This window comes from Ovis aries, chromosome 24 (assembly GCF_016772045.2).
Source record: "Ovis aries strain OAR_USU_Benz2616 breed Rambouillet chromosome 24, ARS-UI_Ramb_v3.0, whole genome shotgun sequence".
NCBI lineage: Eukaryota > Metazoa > Chordata > Mammalia > Artiodactyla > Bovidae > Ovis > Ovis aries.
In genome coordinates this window covers 11,055,426-11,078,831 of record NC_056077.1, presented here as the reverse complement: position 1 = coordinate 11,078,831, position 23,406 = coordinate 11,055,426, and the positions used below count along the sequence as shown (strand labels likewise).

Here is a 23,406-nt window from a genome sequence, read left to right as displayed (position 1 = left end):
TTACAGTTCTCAGTGTCGTGTTCAGGCATCAGATGACACACAGGCTGTGTGTGCAAGATTGACAATAGAGTGTTTTTTATACTTCATGGCCCATGGAACCAGTGTCAGATACAAAAGTTGTATCTTAAAGCAGAAAAATAGCATTAGTACCTTGGATGTTTTAGCTTTGTAGTGAAGAATTTTATCCCCCAGTCTAGAATAAATGATGACCAAATTACAGTTAGATTTTAAGTTTTCTGAATTTTAAAAGAACCAAAATTTGATGCTAGCATGATTTCGGAAAGTCACATACGGTCATGGCATCTTTTTGTGGTTCTTTGTATTTAATTTATCCTCTAAACTCAACATTAGTCTTAAAAGTGAAATAAACAAGAATAAGCAGTAAAAGAAATTGTGATTTTATGATTTATATGAACCTATTTTGCATTCTAAGGCATTTTCACCAAAAGTTCAGTGAGTTTAGTGAAGAGCGAGGCTACTGATAATTTCTACCAGTACAATAGTTTAGCTAGAGGGGGCATAATGAAAGAAACATGTTGAAATTGCTTTGCACCCTTGTTTGTGACTGTCTAGGTTGAGACTTCACCCCTCTGAATTGAGCAGTACAGTCCTCCTAAAGAACTTTGTGTTTGCTAATAAATCACACAAATTGTTATACTTCAAACAAAAACTATCTCCATTGCCATCTTTGCTATTTTCCTGGCAAATACACTTAATTTTAGAATAAAAGAAATTTTGAAAGATTAGATGCTGAGGAGTAATTACTGTTTACAAAGAAGGTCCAGCAGACAGAATGTGTACACAAAGGAGAATTTTTTATTATTATTTAAGATAAAACTTGCATACAGAGAAATGCACAGATCTCAAGTTTAACAATGAATTACCTGGTGTATACAATTATGTTAACATCGCCATCAACATATAGAACATTTTCATCACTACAGAAAGTCTCTTTCTGCCTCTTTCCAATCCATCCCTTCCTCCTGCCAAGGCAATCACTACTCTGCCATAGATTAGTTTTGCCTGTTTTTGAACTCCAGGTAAATGGAATCATGTTATGCACCCAGTTCTTTTTTCCAGGGCAGTGGCGGGGGTGGGGGTGGGGGTGTTTCAGAGATTAATTAACCCACCTGTCTTATCACTAGTTTATTCTCTTTACTGCTGGGTAATTTGTTTGAATTATCATTAGAAATGCAAATGAGTAAATAAGCCAGAGAGGAAAGCTTCACATCTCCTCCCTTTATCTGCTTTTATAAAGCTGTTACCACACACAGACCACTTGGTATTCCTCAAAGGTGGCGAAATAACTTGAGCTTCCCTCCCAATCTATCAGTCTTGAGTGCCTGCTTCACACTGTTCCCTTTGATGTGCCCTGTCAGCTATAACACTGGACTGTCCCAGGACTTCCCTGGTGGCCCAGTGGCTAAGACTCTGTGCATCCAATGCAGGGGGCATGGGTGTGATCCTTGGTCAGGGAACTAGAACCCACGCAGATAAGACTCCGTGCAGCCAAACAAATAAATACTAAGAGAAAAAATACCAGATTGTCCCTATCAGACTTTCATGTTATTAGAGCCAAGTTCATCTGTACCTCTGCTGATTAACTCTTTAAATCTCAAGGCTAAGTCCTTGTTTTCTTTTTTGGTAGATCTTATTAAATTACATGTATGAATAACTTTTAGAAGTTCTTTCATTGATCGCTTATTGATGACCTATCATAATACTTCACAGAGGCTATTGAAAGTGAAAGTCACTCAGTCCTGTCCAAGTCTTTGCAACCCCATGGACTGGAATTCTCCAGACAAGAATACTGCAGTGCGTAGCTTTTCCCTTCTCCACAGTATCTTCCCAACCCAGGAATTGAACTGGGGTCTCCTGCATTGTACGTTGACTCTACCAACTGAGCTATCAGGAAAGCCCAAATATTGAGGCTATTGAAAACCTTCCTAATTTAAGTAAAGATGCACTTTGACTATCAATAACATTTACCAGTTACATACTGTTATGGTTAAATGAACCCAGTCCTCCAAGAAGTTGTCAGCTGCTTATCTTCAATAATAAAAGATGATCAATGGTGCTGAAAGCACCTCCCCACACACACTTTTTTAAGCCTATAAATCACTTCTGAGAATAGTCTTGATGACATTTCTCAGGGAATATAATTCCTCTAAGTTAAGGCTGATAGGATTAAAAAGTTGTCTTCCTAAAAGGTGTACAAGGAGGCATTGGTGTCCTTTGTGAGACAGTTAAATGGGGTGCTCAAGGCACCCACACAGCTGTACCCAGATACAAGGAGAGAGCCAAACAGGAATAGCAAACAGGTTAATAGTTTCCCTACTGAAATTTTCTCTGGTTTCATTGTTTTCCTGCTTCTCATTCCCTAGGGCCTTCATTCCCTATTTTTTTTTTTTTTAAAATTATCAGAATCTAGTGATTTCTTGACTTAACAACCTCTTCTTCCCTCCTTGAGTTTAGGCACACTGCCTCCCCTCTTTCACACCTTAAGGTGCACATTCCACTTTCCAATCCTTTTAATAATGATTATTTTCAGCAAAGGGCTAACCCTGTCCTATTACAGCATGTGCCAGATACTATGTACGTATATACGTTATCTCATTCAATTATCTTAACAATTCCAGTGGAGAACTAGTTTCCTCTTACACATTAAAAAAAAAAAAAATTGAGGCTTGGGAGATTAGCTGACTTGTCCAAAGCTAAATAACTACTATATTACTGAGTTAGGATCCAGACTCAGATCTTTCTGACCAAAAAGACCATATTCTTCCTATTTCCCTTATGTCATACTCTATACTGTCAGCAATACTGTTTCACCTCATGCCTATATCAATAATTCCCAGCAGATTTCAATACCAAGATGGATCTTGAGGACACTGACAGAACATTTTAAAAATTGCTTTTAGATAACTCAGACATGGATATTTCACTATATGCCTTGTTTTGCCATTTGTACTAATAATTATCTTAACTGCAGGGCTGTCTAGATTTACTAGTTGATTCTAGCAAATATTTATTTTCAAGTAACTAGAATTTGAGCTCCATTATTAAATTTGTTATTAAACTTTGTTTACCATCCAGCAACATCTTCATACATTCTTTGCAGGTAGTTGCATTATGATTTATTAAATCCTTTATACAATTATATACTACTTTGCATATAGTTGATGCCATTTTGTTAATAAGCAGGCAGATTTTGCAACTACTAAAAAAATTTCAAAAATAAAGAGAAACCTCTTTTAGTACCTTCAGGGAAACAATAGTATTCAGTGAGATCTGGGTGCTCAAAATGTTGACTGACTCTTACTTAATATATGCTTACTAGAAAAGAAATACTACAAGACTTAGTAATTGTCTCATTAGAAATGTATATGCTAATTACTTTGACTTCTTCCCCAAGATGTTAATGTATTAATTTTTAAAAAGCAATTTGCATATATGGTTCAAGATACTTATTACTTTTCCTTTAACTCAATTTCCACTAATAGAACTGCTTTTATTATTCCTTTACAAGTACAATTTTCATTTTGGCTGGCAATTATCATATTTAATTCATTTAAAAGTGGATAAAGGATAGATGGGCATAAATAATGTAATTAGGTGGAGTCTGGATAAAGTTTACAGAGTATTAATCTTGTGTGTGTTCCACAGTATCTTGAGTTTAAAAAGTTTTAAAAACAAGAGGTAGAATTGACAGCAGTTTAAGAAAAATTTAAGTTACTTAATTTATGAATGAAATATTTACCCTCAGGTATTGAGTGAAATTTTACAGAATAATGTGGATGTTTAAGGTTAGTTATTTTAAAAGACTACTTGGTAAGAGTAAAATATTTTCCAGCATAAATCCCAAAGTTAAATAACACACTGTGGCAACTACATCTATACAGAAACAAATGAAGTACAATTCACATTTAAAACTTAGTGCTCACTAATGGCTAATTTAGGTCTTAATAAATAGCAGGCATGGATATTTAGAAAAGGATAAAATTTCTTCAGAAATTTCACTGAACACGAGAATGGTTTCAAATACAGCAGAGCAAAAAGAATGAGGATTTTTTAAAAAATTATTTGAATTAAAAGGTCATTGGTGACTTTAGACGGAATAGTAATAGTGTGATTGAAATGAAAGAGTTAAGAGAAAGCTGAAAGTGCTTTATAGCACTTGACTACAAAGACAAAAAAAGGTAGGGAAAAAAATAGCATGGCACTATTTCTTTTTTTTTTTTTTTCCCTTCAGTATTTTTACTTTTTTTGCTCTTTATCTTTTATTTATTTTTACTTTACAATACTGTACTGGTTTTGCCATACATTGACATGAATCCGCCACAGGTGCACATGAGTTCCCAACCCTGAACCCCCCTCCCACCACCCTCCCCGTATCATCTCTCTGGGTCATCCCAGTGCACCAGCCCCAAGCATCCTGTATCGAACCTAGACTGGCAATTCGCTTCTTACATGATAGTATACATGTTTCACAGCCATTCTCCCAAATCATCCCACCCTCTCCCTCTCCCACAGAGTCCGAAAGTCTGTTCTATACATCTGTGTCTCTTTTGCTGTCTCGCATATAGGGTTATCATTACCATCTTTCTAAATTCCATATGTATGTGTTAATATACTGTATTGGTGTTTTTCTTTCTGGCTTACTTCACTCTGTATAATCGGCTCCAGTTTCATCCACCTCATTAGAACTGATTCAAATGTATTCTTTCTAATGGCTGAGTAATACTCCATTGTGTATATGTACCACAGCTTTCTTATCCATTAGTCTGCTGATGGACATCTAGGTTGCTTCCATGTCCTGGCTAGGCACTATTTCTTAAGAACACACACGAAGCACAAAGACAGCTACTGGAGAAAAGGAAAATGAAGACAATGGAATAGGAGGAAAATTAAAAGAGTAAAGCCTTCAGAAGGTAAGAAGGGATTCATAGATTCAGTGTCCACTCACCACGTGACACGCAGACCTTGTGTGTACCAAGTAAATTTGAACCCCAGTTCTGGTCTCAAAGGACTCAATCTAGTGCATAGAGGAAACAAACTAATCAACAGTCACTATCACACAAGGGTGAAAACTAAATTTAGAGAAGAACTCTTCTTACTATTGCTATTCTTTCAGTTTGTAAGTAATCTGAGTTCATGTGGCAGCTTATAAAAATTACAGCATTGATCACATCCTGCCTCATAGGTCTTACTTTGCCCTATTGCCCTGTTAAGTTGTAAACTCCCTTGTAGTAAGCACATACACGAGTTGCGGCCTATTGAAAGTGAATAGGATAAAACCACAGATATTCAATCTGTGGAGAAATAAAAAATGCTAACTAGTAACTCAACAGATGCTTTAGAGGTTGACATAGCATTTATACCTATATAAATCTATATTTAAATATATAATCGTGTCCAACTCTTTGTGACCCCAAGGACTGTAGCCCGCCACGCTCCTCTGTCCATAGGATTTTCCCAGGCAAGAATACTGGAGTGGGTTGCCATTTCCTTCTCCAGGGGATCTTCCTGACCCAAGGATTGAACCCAGGTCTCCTGCATTGCAGGCAGATTCTACCGACTGAGTTACCAGGGAAGACAGAGAGGTAGATAACCAAGTGCTATTATATGTGTTATCATGGATAGTAAAGAGAATTGGCGATATAAAGAATTCCCTGGGACACAAAAATAGTTTCACTTACTTCACCTGCCTTAGCCTGGGCTTCCCTGGTGGCTCAGATGGTAAAGCGTCTACCTACAATGAGGGAGACCTGGGTTCAATTTCTGGGTTGGGAAGATCCCCTGGAGAAGGAAATGGCAATCCACTCCAGAATTCTTGCCTGGAAAATCCCATGGACGGAGGAACCTGTTAGGCTACAGTCCTTGGGGTTGCAAAGAGTCGGACATGACTGAGTGACTTCACTTTCACTTTCATCTTCCTTAATGGTAAATAAAAGTTTAAAATATACCAATGTTCCATTTTTTTCCTCTCTCACTCATAACTCTCATAATCCTTTCACTGAAATTGTTTTCCGTAAGGTCACCATGACTTAACTGCCCAACAAATGGCTTTCCAGAAGTTCTTCAGTATTTCTGGTATTAACACATCCTCACTTCTCCATTCCTAAGCACCCTCTTGGTTTACTTTTACATAAAAACGATTTCTCGATTTTATAGGCTCTTTTTCCTCCTGTCTCCTAACGGGGCTTCTCCATATCTCTGTTCTGACTCTCTGCTGCTGCTTTTTGGCAGTCTCATGTATTTCCAGTTTCCTTTTTTCTTTTCAGCCTTGCTGTGCAGCCTGCGGGACCTTAGTTCTCCCTGCAGTGGAAGCTTGGAGTCTTAACCATGGGACCACCAGCAAAGTCTCACTTGGTTGCCTGAGTAGTCTCAGGACTTCTCAAAGCTTCACCCAGAGCAAGTAATTTGAAAAGAAAAAAGGAGGGGGAAAGAACACTTAAGGTTGAACCTATAGTCTTTTTATAACCTAATCTCCAAAGTGACATCCCCTCACTTCTGCTCTATTCTATTTACTAAAAGCAAATCACTAAGTCAAGCCCTTACTCAAGGGACAGGGGAATGAAACTCAATCACTTAAGGCTTCAGTGAATTTGTGGGCATATGACTCTTTTAACCACTACAATACCACGGAAAGATCAACTTTCCTAAAGTCTAATTCATTACTAATTCCTCTTCTTCCCTGACACCAGTTCAAAAACCTTGTATCCATATGGTTTCTCCAAAATATAAAACTTCAGCTTGACAATTAATCCCTTAGGCTACCCACTCTAGCCTCATCTCCTCTTTCTCCCCTCTGCACATCCCTACTCCAGCCACTTACTACTTCCAAACACCACCATCTTCTTTTACCTGAATTCCTGCTGTTTCCCTTGGCCTGGAAGTCCGGCTCTTGACTTGAATTCAGATGACACAACATATGGCAGCCCCCATGTTCTTTTCAGAATACTAGGAGACACAGTACATGAAGCCTAAAGTAACAGCTCATTATCGTGTTAAGATGAATTCCAATTCTAAATTCCATTTAGAATTCCAGATTCTAAAACAGGCAAGTGGGAATTGGTGCCAAAGGTTTAGAACATTTTTCCTACAAGTTTTTGGTTAAAGATAAAACGAGACATAATACTGTAAATTAACTGTATTTCAATAATTTTTTTTAAGACAAAGTCAGTATCAGAGATCAGCAGAACTCCCCTTTTTTCAGCTTTGGCAATAGGGAAGGAGCATTTTCCTTGAAAGCAACTGACATGGAAAGCATCCCACTCCCATCCTTTCATATCAAAATTTTCATAGCTTTTTAAGAAACATATTTGATTTATAATAGTGTTAGTTTCAGGTGTACAACACAGCAATTCAGCTAATTTCTTTATCAGTAAATGTTTGCTGCTTATCTATTTTATGTACAGTATTTTGTACTTAATCTTTTTAATTAAATTTTTTATTTTGTATTGGAGTATAGCCAATTAACAATGTTGTGAGTTTCAGGTGGACAGCAGATGGACTCAGCCATACTCTTTTGCAAAATGAGCTATCCTGACTATCCATCAAAAAGCTCCTAAAAAAAAACCCTCTGGTTTATACCTCCGTGGTGAAAGGCCATATGGCTGTAAAAACAAACGAAAAAAGAGGCAAAGCCACAAGTACTGACTTGGACAACCTCTAAGATACCTTAAGAGAAACGGGCAACGTACAGAACAATGGGCATAGAACCTACTACTTGTCTTAAAAAAGAAAAAAAAAACTAAATTGAAGCCCAACCATCCATAAAGAGAAAAAAGTGTAAGTATTTCCTAAACACACGTAGACGGAGAAGGCAATGGCAACCCACTCCAGCACTCTGGCCTGGAAAATCTCTTGGACGGAGGAGCCTCATAGGCTGCAGTCCACGGGGTCGCGAAGAGTCGGACACGACTGAGCGACTTCACTTTCACTTTTCACTTTCATGCATTGGAGAAGGAAATGGCAACCCACTCCAGTGTTCTTGCCTGGAGAATCCCAGGGATGGGGGAGGCTGTTGGGCTGCCGTCTATGGGGTCGCAGAGTCGGACACAACTGAAGTGATTTAGCAGCAGCAAACATACGTAGACCATCCCTGGAAAGCTCCAGGAGAAACAGGTAGCCAGTGGTCTCCTGTGGGGCCGCGGGGAGGGAGAGGGGCCTTCTCCCGTTCTGCAGTCTGCACCGTTACCTGCTCTTGCTCTTACCTCCCGCCTCTGTGAAACTCGAAGCTCAGGAGACCGGCCTCGGCTCACCTTTCGGGCCCCACACCGCTTAACGACTCGCACGGTGTTTCCCGTGCACGAAACCGTCAGGCAGGGAAGGGCCTGTGTCTGGGGAGCGGCGGGGGTTCGCCCCAGGTCACCCGCCAGGTAGGTGGTGGAGCCAGATTTCCCACGCCCCGTGCCTCCTGCTCCCAAGTCGGGGGTCCACCCACAGCGGGCCTTCTTTTCCGCTTCAGGGCGCTTTCGCGGAAGAGTGAGAGCCAGGCGTTGCCAGGCTGCTCCCCGCGCCTCACAGACACCGGGAGCTGAAGAAACTTGAGAGGCATCTATGCCCCTCGCCGTAGCGACTCAGATCGCAGAGGGGGAGCCTACCTCAGTTTGCTCGAGCCCGCCAACCCCTGACGCCGCGACGCCGAAGCGCTGGACCCCGCGCTCCCGGAAGTGACGCGAGCGTCCGGTTCCCGCCTCCCAGCTTCCGGCTACGGGCCTGTGTCCGCGCGTGCGCACGGAGAGCGAGCTCCCGGGTCGGCACGCGAGTCTCCACGCGGTGAAGGAGACATGGAGGCTTCGGCTTCTATCCCGCCGTCAGCCTCAACCGAGACTTCAGCTTCGAGTCCGGAGACCCCGGCCGGCCCGGAGCAGCTGGACGAAGAGCAGGTGAGTGGCCCCCGGGCGGGGAGTTTGGAAGCGGGGCGGCCGAGGCCTTGTGAGTCGCGGATTCCGAGGGCGGGCTCCGCGCCGGTGTGGACGCCTTCTGGGCTTAGGGTCGCTCGTTCGCAGTGTCCTCCACTTTCCCGCTGCCTTAAACAGCCGGCTAGACGCCCGCCTCCTCCAGCCCTGCGGCCTGGCTCTCTTGCGTTGATTTTTTTTTTTTTTTTTAATGGCCGCTCCGCGCGGCTCTCGGGGTTCTAGTTCCCCGACTAGGGATGAAACCCGTGCGATCTGCAGTGTGAGCTCAGAGTCCTAACCGCCGGACCGCCAGGAGAGTCCCTTACCTTGAATTAGATTTCAGGTATACCTTGGGGCCCTGGAGTGAGGCCCACCTGGCTCTGCTTCCCTGCCGGTTGCCTTTTTTGCTTTTGTTTCTGACAATTCATAAACCTCTCAGTTGATTGCAAATAATTAGCGCAGAACATAGAGTAGCCTCCAAGGAGAAGTGCTGGGAGGAGGCGTCGCAGCACAAGCAGCAGTCCGGCAGCTGGTCTCTTAACAAGCCCGAGAGGGGAGCAGGCTCCTACTGAAACAAGGCCTCCGGCAGTATCCGTCTGGAACAGCTCTCAGCAGCGAGGAGACTTCACGTCTCTCGGCTCCAGAGTCTCTCTTTGAGGAGTGGTGGTAAAGAACGCACCTGCCAGTGCAGGAGACATAAGAGATGTAGGGTTTGATCTCTGGGTGGGGAAGATCCCCTGGAAAAGGAAATAGAAACCCACTCCAGTATTCTTTCCTGGAGAATCCCATGGACAGAGCAGCCCGGTGGGTCCATGGGGTTCCAAAGAGTCAGACACCACTGAAGAGACTTAGCACACACAGTTATTACAGGGGAGTGGGTCATGGCTCTATCAGTTGCTCCTTCTATTCCACACACATTGCCCATCAGATTTCTCATCTAAAGTAACACTCTCAGTTTATCACTCTGAGACACTTGCAATCTTAGCGCAGGTTTTTAAAAAATATTTATTTGACAGATCCCGGTCTTAGTGGCCTCATGTGGAAACTCTTGGTTGCTGCATGTGGATCTAGCTCCTTGACCAGGGTTGGAACCCAGGCCCCTGCGTTGGAAGCACAGTCTTAGCCACTGGACCACCAGGGAAATTGCTAGCATATGTCTTAAAGCAACTGATACGAAGTTCCTGCTGGCCACTGTGACTCCATTTTGAACTGCCTCACAGAGTTTTTGTTGTTCCATTGCTAAGTCGTGTCCAACCAGGGCGTGCCAGGCTCCTCTGTCCCCCTATCTCCTGGAGTTTATGTCCATTGAGTCAGTGATGCTATCCAACCATCTCATCCTCTGCTGTCCCCTTCTCCGAGTTTAACATTGCTTAAATGTTTTACGTTTTTCACAAGATGAGTAGGTATCAGAACACAAAAGAAATCACCTTATAACAGCAATAGAGTGGGGCAAGAGAAAGGGAAATGTCTCTAAAACAGGCCCAGATTATACCTTGAAAACCACACGACTGGTTTGACTCCTTCGAGGTATTCTAAAGGAATGTCCTACCAAGTTTTCCTTTTCAGTTCAGTCACTCAGTCGTGTCCGATTCTTTGCGACCCCATGAACCGCAGCACGCCAGGCCTTGCTGTCCACCGCCAACTCCCAGAGTTTACTCAAACTCACGTCCATTGAGTTGGTGATGCCATCCAACTATCTCATCCTCTGTCGTCCCCTTCTCCTCCTGCCTTCGATTTTTTCCAGCATCAGGGTCCTTTCCAGTGAGTCAGTTCTTGGCATCAGGTGGCCAAAGTATTGGAGTTTCAGCTTCAGCATCAGTCCTTCCAATGAATATTGAGGACTGATTTCCTTTAGGATGGACTGGTTTTCACTTTAACATTCTGATTAGGCTTTGTTAGAAATAAAGCTGCAAATTAGAAAGCTTTATTTTGTATTAATTTTTATTGGAGTATAGTTGCTTTACAGTGTTGTATTAGTTTCAGCTGTACAGGAAGATGAATAAGCTGTATGTATACACATACCCCCTGCAGTTTGGCCAAGTCACTTGATCCTTGGTAACTTCCTCAGATTTAAAAATGGGCTCTGCTCTCCAGGATCGGAGAAGGTGATGCAAACAAAGCAAGGGGGCCAGGCGGGCCTGGCGCATAATAGGCACTCAGAAAATGTGAGATGCAGATGTATTGTGCTTTTATGGGGTTTGCTGCCTTCATTGTTGAGTGCAGGGGAAGCATGCTCCCACTTAATTGTTTTGTTTTGGCCTTGCGGGGACCTGTGCCTCCTGCAGTGGAAATGCAGTCTTAACCACTGGACTTCAGGTGGCTGCATTCCTCTGATTACACATTGCACAATCTTGATGAGTATGGTTGTGGAGATTACCTGCGAGAATAGAAATTGAGCAGGGGCAAATTCTGGGGAGGGGCTAGATTTTGAATTTTGCTAAATTCAATTGAAACTTGACTGACTTGTTTATCTCCACTTTGCAGGTTAAGAAGGCAGTGGAGGCTCTGTTGGCACATTCCAGATCCAGAAAAAACGCGAATGGATTACTTCTGAATGAGAATGAAAATTTCTTTTTAATGGTGGTATTATGGAAAATTCCAAGTAAAGAGCTGAGGGTCAGATTGTAAGTTCTTGCTTTCTACTTTTGCTGTTCTTAACTGCTTGGCTGTTTCGTGGAACTTTAACAACTGTCAACTTAGTTTTTGGTGGAAACTTTGCAAACTCAAAATATCTGATTTGAAAACCATCAGATTTAGACCTGCTTAAATTTTCTAAAAATTCCGTCAGTTTTCTCAATGGTTGGTGGATGACTTGACCAAAGCCAGATTCAGTTCTGTTGAATCTGAAAACCTGGTTTTTGAGAGGACAAAGGTTAGAATAAATGAAGCAGCTTTTGTATTTTCATAGAATCTGTTATCTTCCCGTGTCTAACTAGTTCCAAGCTAAAATTACTGAGGTGCTAAACTCATTCCTATATACAGAGACTATTAAAAATTTGACAGTGAATTCCTTACAGGAAAGAAACCCATGAAGATTACACATTCTTATTGCTATAATTCTTAGGTCAAAGATGCCAGACTTAGCAAATAAAAATACAGGGGAATTTTTTTTGTTAGTGTAAGTAGGTCTCATGTAGCATGGGGACATAATTAAAAAATGATTCAGGTTTAACTGGGTGTCCTATATTCTGTCTGGTAACCTTCCTCTCTGTGGAATCCTTCATTTCCAAAGCTAGAGCTGTTATAGAAAGCAAGATGCGGGATAGCTTTTCTTTCCCCTGTAAGAGTGGAGGATAGGGGTTACGAATAACTATAATTAGACATGTTATCCCCAGATGTCCAATGGCTAGGGCCTCACCTTCTAATACAGTGGGGGGGCAAGTTCGATCCCTGATTGGGGAGCTGGGATCCCTCATGCCTCTTGGCCAAAAACAAAAAACAGAAACATTGTAACAAAGTCAATGAAGACATCTAAAAACTTTTTTTTTTTTTTTTAAAGAATGATTACAAACTGGGAAGACCCCTTTAACCCTCAGACTCTTAACTCATCGCCATGAGCAGCCCTAGCCATGTTGTTTTAGTTACTGCTTCACATGTCCGGGTGTGTTCTTTGTTTATTCCGCACTTTTGCCCTCACGTTGTCCAGGTTATTTTCCCAACCACTCAGCTCTTGTGATTTGTGCCACTTGCCATCTCATTGTCCAAGTCCTGCTGCTGAGGCTTGCTTTCCTCTTAAACTAAGGATATGTTTCCTCAGGACACATAGACCTAGTGCCCGAGCTAAGCCTTTTTTTCCCTTTTTGAGACTCAGCATAGCACATGTTTGCTGGTCCCTGTGGGTTTGCTCCCGTTTCTGTTTCAGCTCATAAGAGTTATGATTATGGAGCCCAGAGGTTTCTGCAAGGTGGCGTTCTGAACCACAACTGCCCTGATGAAACTGGATTATTCTAGCGCTTCATAGTGCTATATATACCAAACATATAAAATAATGATCAGACTTCCCTAGCGGGCCACTGGGTAGGATTCCACCTTCCAATGCAGGAGGCATAGGTTTGAACCCTAGAAGGAACTAAAATGCCCTGTGTGTTGTGGCCAAATTATAGTATATTTGTACTATTTTGAGTGTCCTTGATATATTTTAACTCTTAACCGCGTCCCAAATGTTAATGCTATTTTGGTCTGTGGATATTTGTGGTGATTTAGTATTTGAATCTTAACTTTTCTGTGCCATTGAAAACTGTGTGTATGTGTGTGCTGTGCTCAGTAGCTTATTTGTTTAAAAACCATGAATAAAGTTTATTGAAATGACTGGATTGATTGTGTATTCTGTGGAATATAAACGTATATATGATCTGTTAAAATGCTTTATTCTTTGGTGTGTCTCATGTATTTTGCAGGTCTTTGCCTCATGGTATTCGATCAGATTTAGCAGACGTGTGTTTATTTACCAAAGATGAACCAAATCTAAGCTCTGAACAGACAGAACATTATTATAAGAAGCTTCTAAACAAGCATGGGATCAAAACCATTTCTCAGGTAGGGAGCAGGTTAATATTTTAAAGACAACTACAGTTGAAGTGACAAGTAATAATTACCTATTTCATGTTACTCTCCTGGGAATTTAATTTTTAACTTAATTTTCCCTTTTAAATTCTCATTGGCTTTGGGTAGGGCATATTCCCTCTAGCTTGTAACGAATGAGCTGTTGAGGTTGGTTGGCCTAAGAGCTCTACATGTGCATCAGCGATGTTTCTGTCTTGAAGATTTTACAGAAGGTTGCTCTGTTAAATTGCTCCTTTCTCCTTCGGGGTGTCCTGGGTTTGCCTCCGGCTTGGCACCTCTCGCCACCTCTCGTCGGTTCTGTCGTTGGCGGTGCAGTTTCTTTAGCCAAGGGTCCCGCTCATTCCTCTGTGTCCCCAGCAGTCGGCCTAGTGCCTGCGCTGTTTCACGCACATTTGTGTCTACTCAGCTGTGACTCCAGGGCATCTTAGAATCTAAACACAAATTGTCCCTGTATTTCTTCTTCTTGTCCAGGTTCTTAGTGTTTTTGTGTTTTTATACTTCTCTTTTTCCCCCCCTGCTTTCTTTCTCCTTTTTCTCTTTTATCGAAGTATAGTTGGTTTACAGTGTCGTTTTGTATCTGTTGATCCCAGACTCCTAATTTGCCCCTCTCCCTCCCCTCTCCCCTTTGGTAACCATAAGTTTGTTTGCTGTGTCACTGAGTCTGTTACTATTTTGTATATTCATGTTTTTACATTTTCTTAAATTTTCTAGATTATTCCTCTCCGAACTTTAAAAAAGGAATATAAAGCCTATGAAGCCAAGCTCCGCCTCTTGGGTAGTTTTGACTTCTTCATTACAGATGCCAGAATCAGGCGGCTCTTGCCCTCACATCTGGGGAGGCATTTCTACAACAGAAAGAAGTAAGTTTCTCAGCAGTGACTGGACTTGAGTAACATGATGTTTATGACTGTTATGTGCTGCAGTAAAGAGCCATTGTGTTGTTCTAGGGTTCCAGTATCTGTAAACCTTCAGTCCAAGACTTTATCTACAGAGATCAACGACTGCATTGGGGGAACTGTCTTAAACATCTCTAAGAGCGGCTCTTGCAGGTAGGTAAAAGGCGTGAAGGTGTGCCTCTGTTTAATTTTATCTTTAGTAATGGTTTTATTTGGGGTTGCAGAGCCGAACACAACTCAGTGACTGAACAACAGCGGTGGCTGTTTAAACATTTATAAGATGGTGTTAACGAAATCAGATTCTTCAGATAAACTAAGATTTATTCCTTAGGAGTATTCAGTTCTCTAGAACGGTGCTGCCCCCTAGAACTTTCCCCAGTGCTGGAGACAGTCTGTAGCTGTGCAGTCTCACAGGAGAATGAGCCACGCGTGGCTGCTGAGCTTGTGATGTGGCTGCCGCAGCTGAAGAACCAAATTTCCAACTTCACTTGTTTTTAGCTGAATTTTAAAAGGCATGTCTGCTGACTTTTACTGTATTGGATAGGGCACCTCCAGATGTTCAAGAAAACAGGAGAATAAGGCCGATGCTTAGGGAATGTTAGTAGTTCTGGGTTTCTGTGTAGACCAGCATCATTTGTCCCTTAAAGTCAAGGCCCTCTTCAGTCTTGCTTTAACTTCTTGAGAAGTGAGTTCTGCATCTCCCGTTTCACCAGCCCGTCTTATATTTCAGCATGTTCTCATGGAGCTTCTCTTTCCTGGAATGCTGCGCTGGGTGGAGTCCCCACACCCACCAAAGACCTCTTAGGACAGTGACTGCATTCCAGCCTTCAGGTGGATAGATAGCAGCTCAGCCTTTTTCTTTCTTTCTTTTTTTTTTAATTAGAATGAAAAGCAGGTTGAGTTTGAGTGCTTGAAGGGAGGGTTAAGTTTGAGCTGTGTGGAGGAACATAATTCAACATCATTTCATAAAACACGTAATCTGATGACTGGGACATCTGTGGTGTAGGGATGAGCAGCTGCCAGTAGGGCAGGGCTGTAGAGCCTTTCCACCCAGAGATACCCCAGAAGCCCATGTGGACCCAGTGGTCACATCCATAACAAAACAGGATGTCTTGGCTCTGCTCACCAGGGAGGCCAGCCCTCAGCAGTGTCTCCAGGCGAGTTAGAGCAGGGTATGGCTAGGGAGACTGGTGGACTCTGGTGTCATCTGCCTGCAGGTGGGAACCGTCCTACTTGGGTGAGTTAAGCAGCTAAGTAGAGTTGATGGTTAGGCGTGGATCCCCCACTCTATATATTATAGGCTGACATAAAAGTAGTGTTTGATGGGAATCAGCTAGCTTGAGGGTCAGAGGCCTGGTTCAGGGTGTGCTTGCAGGTCAGTGCCAGTGGGCACACAGAATGGGCGAGCCCCTTCTTTGGCTTGAGAGGGGTGGGATCACCAGCCCGTGTCACCCTCATTCTGCAGATACCCCACCAACAGCCAGCCTGCCTGTCAGCTCCCCTGGTAGGGAGAGTGGGAGCTGGTAGGACCAGGGGACCTGGTGGCTGAGCTGTGGGCACTTCTAGGCTCTCTGCTGGCCTGTGGGTGCCCTCTGCTTCAGTTGAGGAGATAGTTTTGCTCTTGGCCAGAAGCTGTTCCACAAGCAGCTAGTGCTGCGTCAGGGCAGTGGGGCTATAAAGACGGCAAGTGGTCCTCCTGGGAGTGGGTCCTTTGCAGAACAGCCACTGTTGGGGGTTATCACCCTCAGCAAAGCTTGAGGGCTGGCCCGGGGACCTGTGTTCTCCAGAAGGCAGGTGGAATTCCCTGTGGCCCTCCCCACTGACCCTCCCAGCCTCACACAATTATGTGCCAGCTCCTCAGTGCCTTCTTATTTTGATGGCGGGGGTATAGTTACTTCACAAAGCTGTGCTGGTGTCTGCTGTACAGTGACGTGAATCGGCCGTACATATACACGTACCCCCTCCCTCCTGGATTTCCCTCCCATCTAGGTCACAAGAGAGCAGCGCTGATCACCTCTTGATATTTCAGGAGGAGGGTATTTCTTCTAGAACAGGAAAGATGATCATCTCTTAAAATAAATGAAGGGCCTGAAGACCTTAGTGTTTCTACCCTAAAAAAAATGTTTCAGTTGTGCGCTTCTGTTTGTCACATACCAGCTTACGCTTTATTTTGAGATGCAAATTACATTTTCACATCTCTGTCGGATGCTTTTCCAGCACTATTCGCATCGGTCACACCGGGATGCCGATTCAGCACATCGTTGAAAATGTCGTTGCTGTTGCGAAAAGGCTCTCGCAGAAACTGCCGGAGGTACGGTCTCGCAGACGTCTCGCAGTCAGTCCTTCATATAAAAGAAGCAAAACCCGCATGGGTGACGTTGCTCTTCTCTCTGTTTCAGAAGTGGGAGAGCGTGAAGCTCTTGTTCGTGAAGACTGAGCGGTCGGTTTCCCTGCCTGTCTTCTCTTCCTTTGTCAGCAGTCAGGGTGAAGCCAAGGGACTCCGCACACGAGACCTGTTGAAAAAGGTTAGTAGAAGTTCAAATCCTGGACAGGCTTCATCATGTCTGTAAGCACAGCCCAAGAAGAGAGAACAGAGGTTCCAAGAGCCTGCAGGAGATGCTGAGAGGAAGAAGAAACCCAAAGTCTAGGCTGTTGAGTACTTGGTTATTCGTGCGCAAAATGTAAGACTGCTTGAGGCTGACATGCCTCTTGGTTCTGGCTTGTGGGTTTTAAATACTGCTGGTACTATTGTAAAAAGTGGCAGGAAAGAAAGTGGACCCTTTTGTTATTGGTGGGACCAGTCTCCTAGTTGATTCAGTCTTTCTCCAGCCGTGTTCATCCGTGTGTCCAGTGAGTGTCTTATTTGTTTGTTTGTTTACAAATGCCTGAACAACAATGTCCCGTATATAAGTTAAACTACACACATCCTTCTGTATACTTTAAATCATCTTTAGGTTATAATACTGAATGCAGTGTGAATGCTATGTAAAGAGTTGCCACAGTGCAGCAAATTTAAGTTTTGCTGTTTTGAACTTTGGGGATCCCCCTGCCTGAATATTTTTGATTCACATCAGGTTGAGTCTGTAGGTATGGAACCCTGCATGTATGGAAGACCAGCTATTTCACAACACATACTATACAGTTCCGAATTATTCGTAACTCAGCCTATAGACAGAGTTGACTTCCACACAGCCGGTGACCACACACTTACATACCCAGATTCTGGATAGAATTCACCACATAAAATGCATCTTTAGCTGTGGCTTTGAGACAAAGTGGAGTTGGGTTTCAAGTGGTGGCAGTGGGGCTCGTTTGCTTGGATCTTGTGCAGGTCTAGGCCCTTTCAGGAGCTGACAAAAGACCTGACTACACGTGCTAAGAAGATTCCACTCTTAAAATTACGCTTGGTTCTTTTTGGAGGTATCAAAGAAAAGCCGAAAGAAGAAAGAAAGAGCTCTTAAAAGACAGCAGGAGAAGAAAGAAAAGAAGCTTCTAAAGCAGGCTAGAAAGACCAAACCTGCCCCAACCACAGATGCAGTGGCCCCCAAAACTGGGGATGTTCCAGCCCAGGACCCTGCACCCCAGGAGGAGACCGGTGGGGTGAGCACCCTGCCTAAAGCACAAGACGATTCTGAAGATGAAATCCCACTGCTGGTGCCATTGAAGGAAACTCCAGCTGCAGGAAGCGCCAAGGTATTTTCATTAATATTGGTGCCTGTTGTGGATGGGTTCTGGGGCCCACGTGTGCCAGCAGGCACTGCTGAGGGACAGGGAGTGCTATACCTGGGAGGCAGCTCTTGTAGAAATTTGTGAAGTAAGGGATGAAAAATGCCAGAGTGAGCCCCAAGAACCTCTGACTGACTCTGCCCACCTCCTTAAATATTGGAGTGACCTGTAGTCAGCCAATGCTTTCTTCATGTACCTTGGAATCATGGGAGACTCAGCCATATTAATAATGCTAATAATTAACCATGTTGCCTGTGGTTTTGAAGAGCAGACTCAGTTTGCGAAGGTGAGTCCTCAGTCACCACAGAATTCATCTCAGAAAACTTACCTGAGGGGAAACTTGGGTGCTGGGTCCTGCCTCTGACACCTTTGCAAACACTCGGCCCTGCGTGGCTCTTAACGGAGGTCTGACTTCATGGGTTTCAGAGGAGGTGGTTTAAAGGAACTGAGTTTTTTTATTTTGGGGTGCTTTGTTAATGTTTTCACTCAGAGTATCCATCCAGCTATTGGGGAGAGACCTCAGAGGGGAGCAGTGGGTCCTTTTTAGGAGATTGGAGGGTGGCCCTCACCATGTGTCTGGGAGACTCACAGCCTCTCTGGGCATAGCCCGACAGGGTCGTCCCACGGCTGTCCCTGCAGTTTACCTATTATGTATATTTTTGGAACAGTAATCTTTAAAATCTTCAACAGAATTATACTTTTCCTCTGTTAGTGAAAATATTCCTTTTAAAGTATCCCCAAAGTGCTAATTGAGATTTTTAAAATATATTTGAAATTAATGTTGATAATTAGTATGTTTACTACAAGCAGTATAATTGTTTCTAGAAGTAAGCTGTATTTGTTTTAATGTGACTGGAAGGTGATATGCTGGAGGGGAAAGCATCGCTGCCGGGGTGATATGATTCAAGAGTATTCAAGTGTCGGCAGTTCCCTGGAGGTCCAGTGGTTGGCCTCAGCGCTTTCACTGCCGTGGTCCCGGGTTTGATCCCTGGTCAGGGACCTAAGATCCCACAAGCTGTGCGGCATGGTTGGAAAAGAGTGTAGAAGTGTGTGTGCCTTTTGAACCACCTAGGAAATTTGGGGAAAGATAAGAAAGTTTCATCATGTTTTTAATGTTTTTCAAAATGTCCATCTGTTGGTTTACATTGTCAGAAACAAAGTCCTGTTGCTAGTTTTGTCTATATTGTCTGTCTGTGTGGGACACAGTCCATTGCTGGAATGTTGTCCTCGGATCATCTAGGGTGCTTGGAAAATCCAGGCGTCCCAGCCTGGAGTACAGTCCCTGCTTTTTTCTAACACGCCCCACAGTTGGTTTTAACTGGGTAACCGGCCAGCCACCCTGGTTTTCAGCAGAGTAACCCAGTGCCCTAACCCACATATAGGGAATTTACTCCTGGGGGTGAAGAAGAGTCAGGATGAGGTCACAAGTCTTCCTGCTGTGCTCCCAGCGTGTGCTTCCCGGAGCCCTTAGCCCCAGCCATAGGAAAAGATGGTTTTCCACTGATTGCACCAAGAAGATGTAGGGTCCTTTCTACAGTCGTTAATAATGAAATGCAGCTGCCTTTCAAAATGTTTGCAAGGCAGAAGGAAAAAGCCGTTCCTAACTCTTTGTGCTGCAGTGTGCCTTTTAGGGGTTCCCTAAATTTTAGGAACAGAAGCTCTTTGGGTTACACTGTCAGTAGTCTGGCCCGTATTCACCCACCTTTTTCTTTTTCTTAGATACAAAAAGCTGCCACAGGAAAGAAGTCTCCGAAAAAGAGTCCTGGTCCCAACGCAGCTCGTGGGAAGAAGAGAAAGGCCTCCCCAGCCCTGGAGACCCCAATAGCTGCAGAGCCCAAGACCCCAGGGAAAGGCCCAGGGAAGAAGGTCAGAGTCGAAGAAGAGGTGGAGAAAGAAAGAAACTCTTCCCTGGGGAAAAAAGACCCAAGACAGACTCCCAAAAAGCCAGAGGCCAAGTTCTTCACCACTGCTAGTAACTCTGTGAAAAAAGCCCCCCGTACCCTGACACGGCGACCCAAAAAACCCAAAGTACCCCAGTCAACCTAAAATCAGAGGCTCAACCAGCAGGAAACTCAGCCATCCGAAGAGCTTGTAAAAAAAATACCTAGGTTCTGACTGACCCCTGCTGCGACCTCAGAGTGAGGCCTACCTAGACTTCAGTATACTTTTTAATACTTCCACAAGTAACTCTGATACATATTCATGGGTATATGAGAACCAGTAGTTGAAAGTAAGTCCATTTATTTTGTTCTGCGTATTTGCTGATATAATAGAGGGAAAATACAGTGCTGCTTCATGGTTGTGTTTATTGTTATTAAAGTGTCACATTTGTTTCCTGATACACTGTTGGCATTCCAGATCTTGCTGGTGTTTTACTTGAATGCCTATGAAATAGTTATTTTCTTCATCTGCTTTCAACCATTTGTTCACTTGACAGCTCCATCACAGTAATTTGTGCAGACGTATCCAGAGCTTGTCTGCAGGCCACTGGTGGACTTACATGCGAATCAGCCATGAAACTGGTGACCAGCTCGTTTCATGGCCCCCATGCTGAGATGGATCTTGGAAAAGACCCTTGAATCAGAAATAAAATAATTGATTCCATGGCCCAAGGTTCCAGATCACTGAATTAGCATGCATTTGATGAGGGAAATTAACTATCATCAATTAGAGAAGCCCTGGATCTAATCCTGCACATTGGAGGCAAGAAAATACTTATTTCCCATAGCCTTTCCTTATTCCTCCAGATTACTCCTCACCCTACATGGATTCACTTTCCTAGGGGAGGAAGCTCAGGAGAAAAGACTATAAAACTTCAGGTCATGGTCAAACACACCTGAGGCAGTAAACTGACTTTGCAGGTACTCCCACTGAGTTTGAACTGGAGTGTACGTCTCTAGTAGTAAGTGATATAGTCACTAGCACAGGAAGGACACACTGAGGCGTGCTTTCAAAGATCATGTCACTGATTAATAGAACGACTAAAGGAATAAGAGCTTTAGGCGGTTCTCCAGGTTTTTAAGTCATGAAAGCTTTTGAAACACAGAGTTTCTCACTCCATTGTCCTTTTAGACTGTTTAAAGTGAGTATACTACGTTTAATGTAGGGGTTTACCATAACTGATTTGTTTACCATAGAAACTAGGTTCTATGGGAAGGTGTATTTAAGACTATACACCTATAATTCAAAAATAAAAAGGCAATCCAATATTTTAAATGAGCAAAGGGTCAGAATGGACATTAGCCCCAAAGAGATACACAAATGATCAACAAGCACTTGAAAAGATGATCATTAGTCAATAGGGAAATGCTAATCAAAACCACAACAAGATATACCACTTGACCCTAAAAGACAAGAGGGATATGAAGAAATTGGAATGCATTGCAAATGGGAATATGAAATGGTGCAGCTGCTTTGGGAAACAGTCTGGCCGTTTTTTGAAAAAGCATAAGACAGAGTTAACCACATCCATTCCTTTGTATACACCCAAGGACGTTAAGACCATAGGTCCACAGAAAGATTTGTACTTGGAATGTTTATAGCAGCATTATCATAATAGAGAAGTAAAAAAACCCAATGTCCATCAGCTGATGAATGGATAAACAAAACGTAATATGTCCATTCAATGGAATATTATTAAACCACAAAAAGGAATGACTTACTGATACATTCCACAACATGGAAGGACCTTGAAAATACTATGACCTGTTAACCTCCAAGTCCGAACTTTCAAGGTTGGAATGTGTGTTTACATGTGCAGTCACATAAGGTGGCTCACGTGTCTGGCATATATTGTCACGTGTGCATCTTCTATGCGGAGTGCTTTTACGTACTGTACAGTACTGTATAGAGTACAGTAGTGGGGTATCTTTATTTCAAGCCCAGGGTGTCTGGAAGCAAGAGGGTGGATAGAATTGAATCTAGCAAAGAACCAGAACCTGTGCCAACAACGTCAGGGGTGAGTGAAATCGCAGCTCGCCCTCCGTCTCCTACTGCTGGTGATCCTTCAATGCTACTATCTTCTCCCTCCTCCATCAGTCACTCTTCCTGTTCACTCGATGCCAGCCCCTTAATGCCAGCTGTTGTACTGTCCTAGGTCCTGTATCATAAGATTAAAAATATTTTTCCTTGATTTTTGTGTTTGCTTTTAATGCACTATTTGAAAAGTTTCTTAAACCTATCACTACAGCACTGTATCAGTTCAGGTCAATCGCTCAGTCGTGTCTGACTCTGCAACCCCATGGACTGCAGCACGCCAGGTTTCCCTGTCCATCACCAACTCCCGGAGCTTGCTCAAGCTCACATCCATCAAGTCAGTGATGCCATCCAACCATCTCATCCTCTAATCATCCCCTTCTCCTGCCTTCAATCTTTCCCAGCATCAGGGTCTTTTCCAACGAGTCAGTTCTTCGCATCAGGTGGCCAAAGTATCAGAGCTCCAGCTTCAGCGTCAGTCCTTCCAATGAATATTCAGGACTGATCTCCTTTAGGATGGACTGGCTGGATCTCCTTGCAGTCCAAGGGACTCCCAAGAGTCTTCTCCAACACCACAGTTCAAAAGCATCAATTCTTTGATGCTCAGCTTTCTTTATAGTCCGACTCTCACATCCATACATGACTACTGGAAAAACCATAGCCTTGACTAACAGACCTTTGTCAGGAAAGTAAAGCCGTGCATGCACAAGTCCTTTTGAAGGAGATGGCCATTACAGTCATTACCCCACCCCCCCACCATAGTTTGGCCTCAGGCCAAACAACAGGGAGGTAACACAGCCCCGCCCATTGGAATAAGACCCAGCTTCCCCAACAGTCAGTCTCTCCTATCAGGAATCTTCCATAAGCCCCTTATCTATCAGAGGGCAGACAGAATGAAAACTACAATCACAGAAAACTAACCAAACTGATCACATGGACCACAGCCTTATCTAACTCAGTGAAACTATGAGCCATGCCATGTAGGGCCATCCAAGAAGGATGGGTCATGATGGAGAGTTTTGACAAAACATGGTCCACTGGAGAAGGGTATGGCAAACCAGCATTCTTGCCTTGAGAACCCCATGAACAGGATGAAAAGGCAAAAAGATAGGACACTGAAAGATGAACTCAAGTTGGTAGGTGCCCAATATGCCACCGGAGAAGAATGGAGAAGTAACTCCAGAAAGAATGAAGAGATGGAGCCAAAGTGAAACCAATGCCCAGTTGTGGATGTGACTGGTGATGGGAGTAAAAGTCTGATGTTGTAAAGAACAATCTTGCATAGGAAACTGGAATGCTAGGTCCATGAATCAAGGTAAATTGGAAGTGGTCAAACAATA

At 43.3% G+C, this 23,406-nt stretch overlaps 1 protein-coding gene and 1 long non-coding RNA gene across 3 annotated transcripts; one reads left to right on the top strand and one right to left on the bottom strand.

Moving 5' to 3' along the window:
* Nucleotides 1–796: 796 nt before the first annotated feature.
* On the bottom strand, nt 797–8,674 carry LOC114110620 (uncharacterized). The gene is made up of 2 exons (XR_003586878.3): nt 8,610–8,674; nt 797–6,963 (listed from the first exon to the last, which is right to left on the bottom strand). It is a non-coding gene; the product is annotated as an uncharacterized LOC114110620 (long non-coding RNA).
* Nucleotides 8,675–8,736: 62 nt separating this feature from the next.
* On the top strand, nt 8,737–22,223 carry RSL1D1 (ribosomal L1 domain containing 1). 2 transcript variants are annotated; one of them, XM_004020776.6, is made up of 9 exons: nt 8,737–8,894; nt 11,391–11,530; nt 13,304–13,442; nt 14,181–14,329; nt 14,417–14,518; nt 16,583–16,676; nt 16,765–16,890; nt 17,786–18,058; nt 19,811–22,223. In XM_004020776.6, exons 1-9 carry the CDS (start codon nt 8,796–8,798, stop codon nt 20,135–20,137), a joined length of 1,449 nt encoding a protein of 482 aa, XP_004020825.2. In that variant the 5' UTR covers nt 8,737–8,795; the 3' UTR covers nt 20,138–22,223. The 2 variants fall into 2 exon arrangements, with proteins under 2 accessions (XP_004020825.2, XP_042096616.1); XM_042240682.2 differs by having other exon boundaries at nt 14,393–14,518.
* The last annotated feature ends 1,183 nt before the right edge of the window (nt 22,224–23,406 follow it).

Bases quoted from the DNA above. Each gene is read 5' to 3' on its own strand.
- RSL1D1 (XM_042240682.2), top strand. From the start codon at position 8,796: ATGGAGGCTTCGGCTTCTATCCCGCCGTCAGCCTCAACCGAGACTTCA. The intron at 8,895-11,390 runs GTGAGTGGCCCC...TCCACTTTGCAG, and splicing joins AGCAGCTGGACGAAGAGCAG to GTTAAGAAGGCAGTGGAGGC. The intron at 18,059-19,810 runs GTATTTTCATTA...TCTTTTTCTTAG, and splicing joins CAGCTGCAGGAAGCGCCAAG to ATACAAAAAGCTGCCACAGG.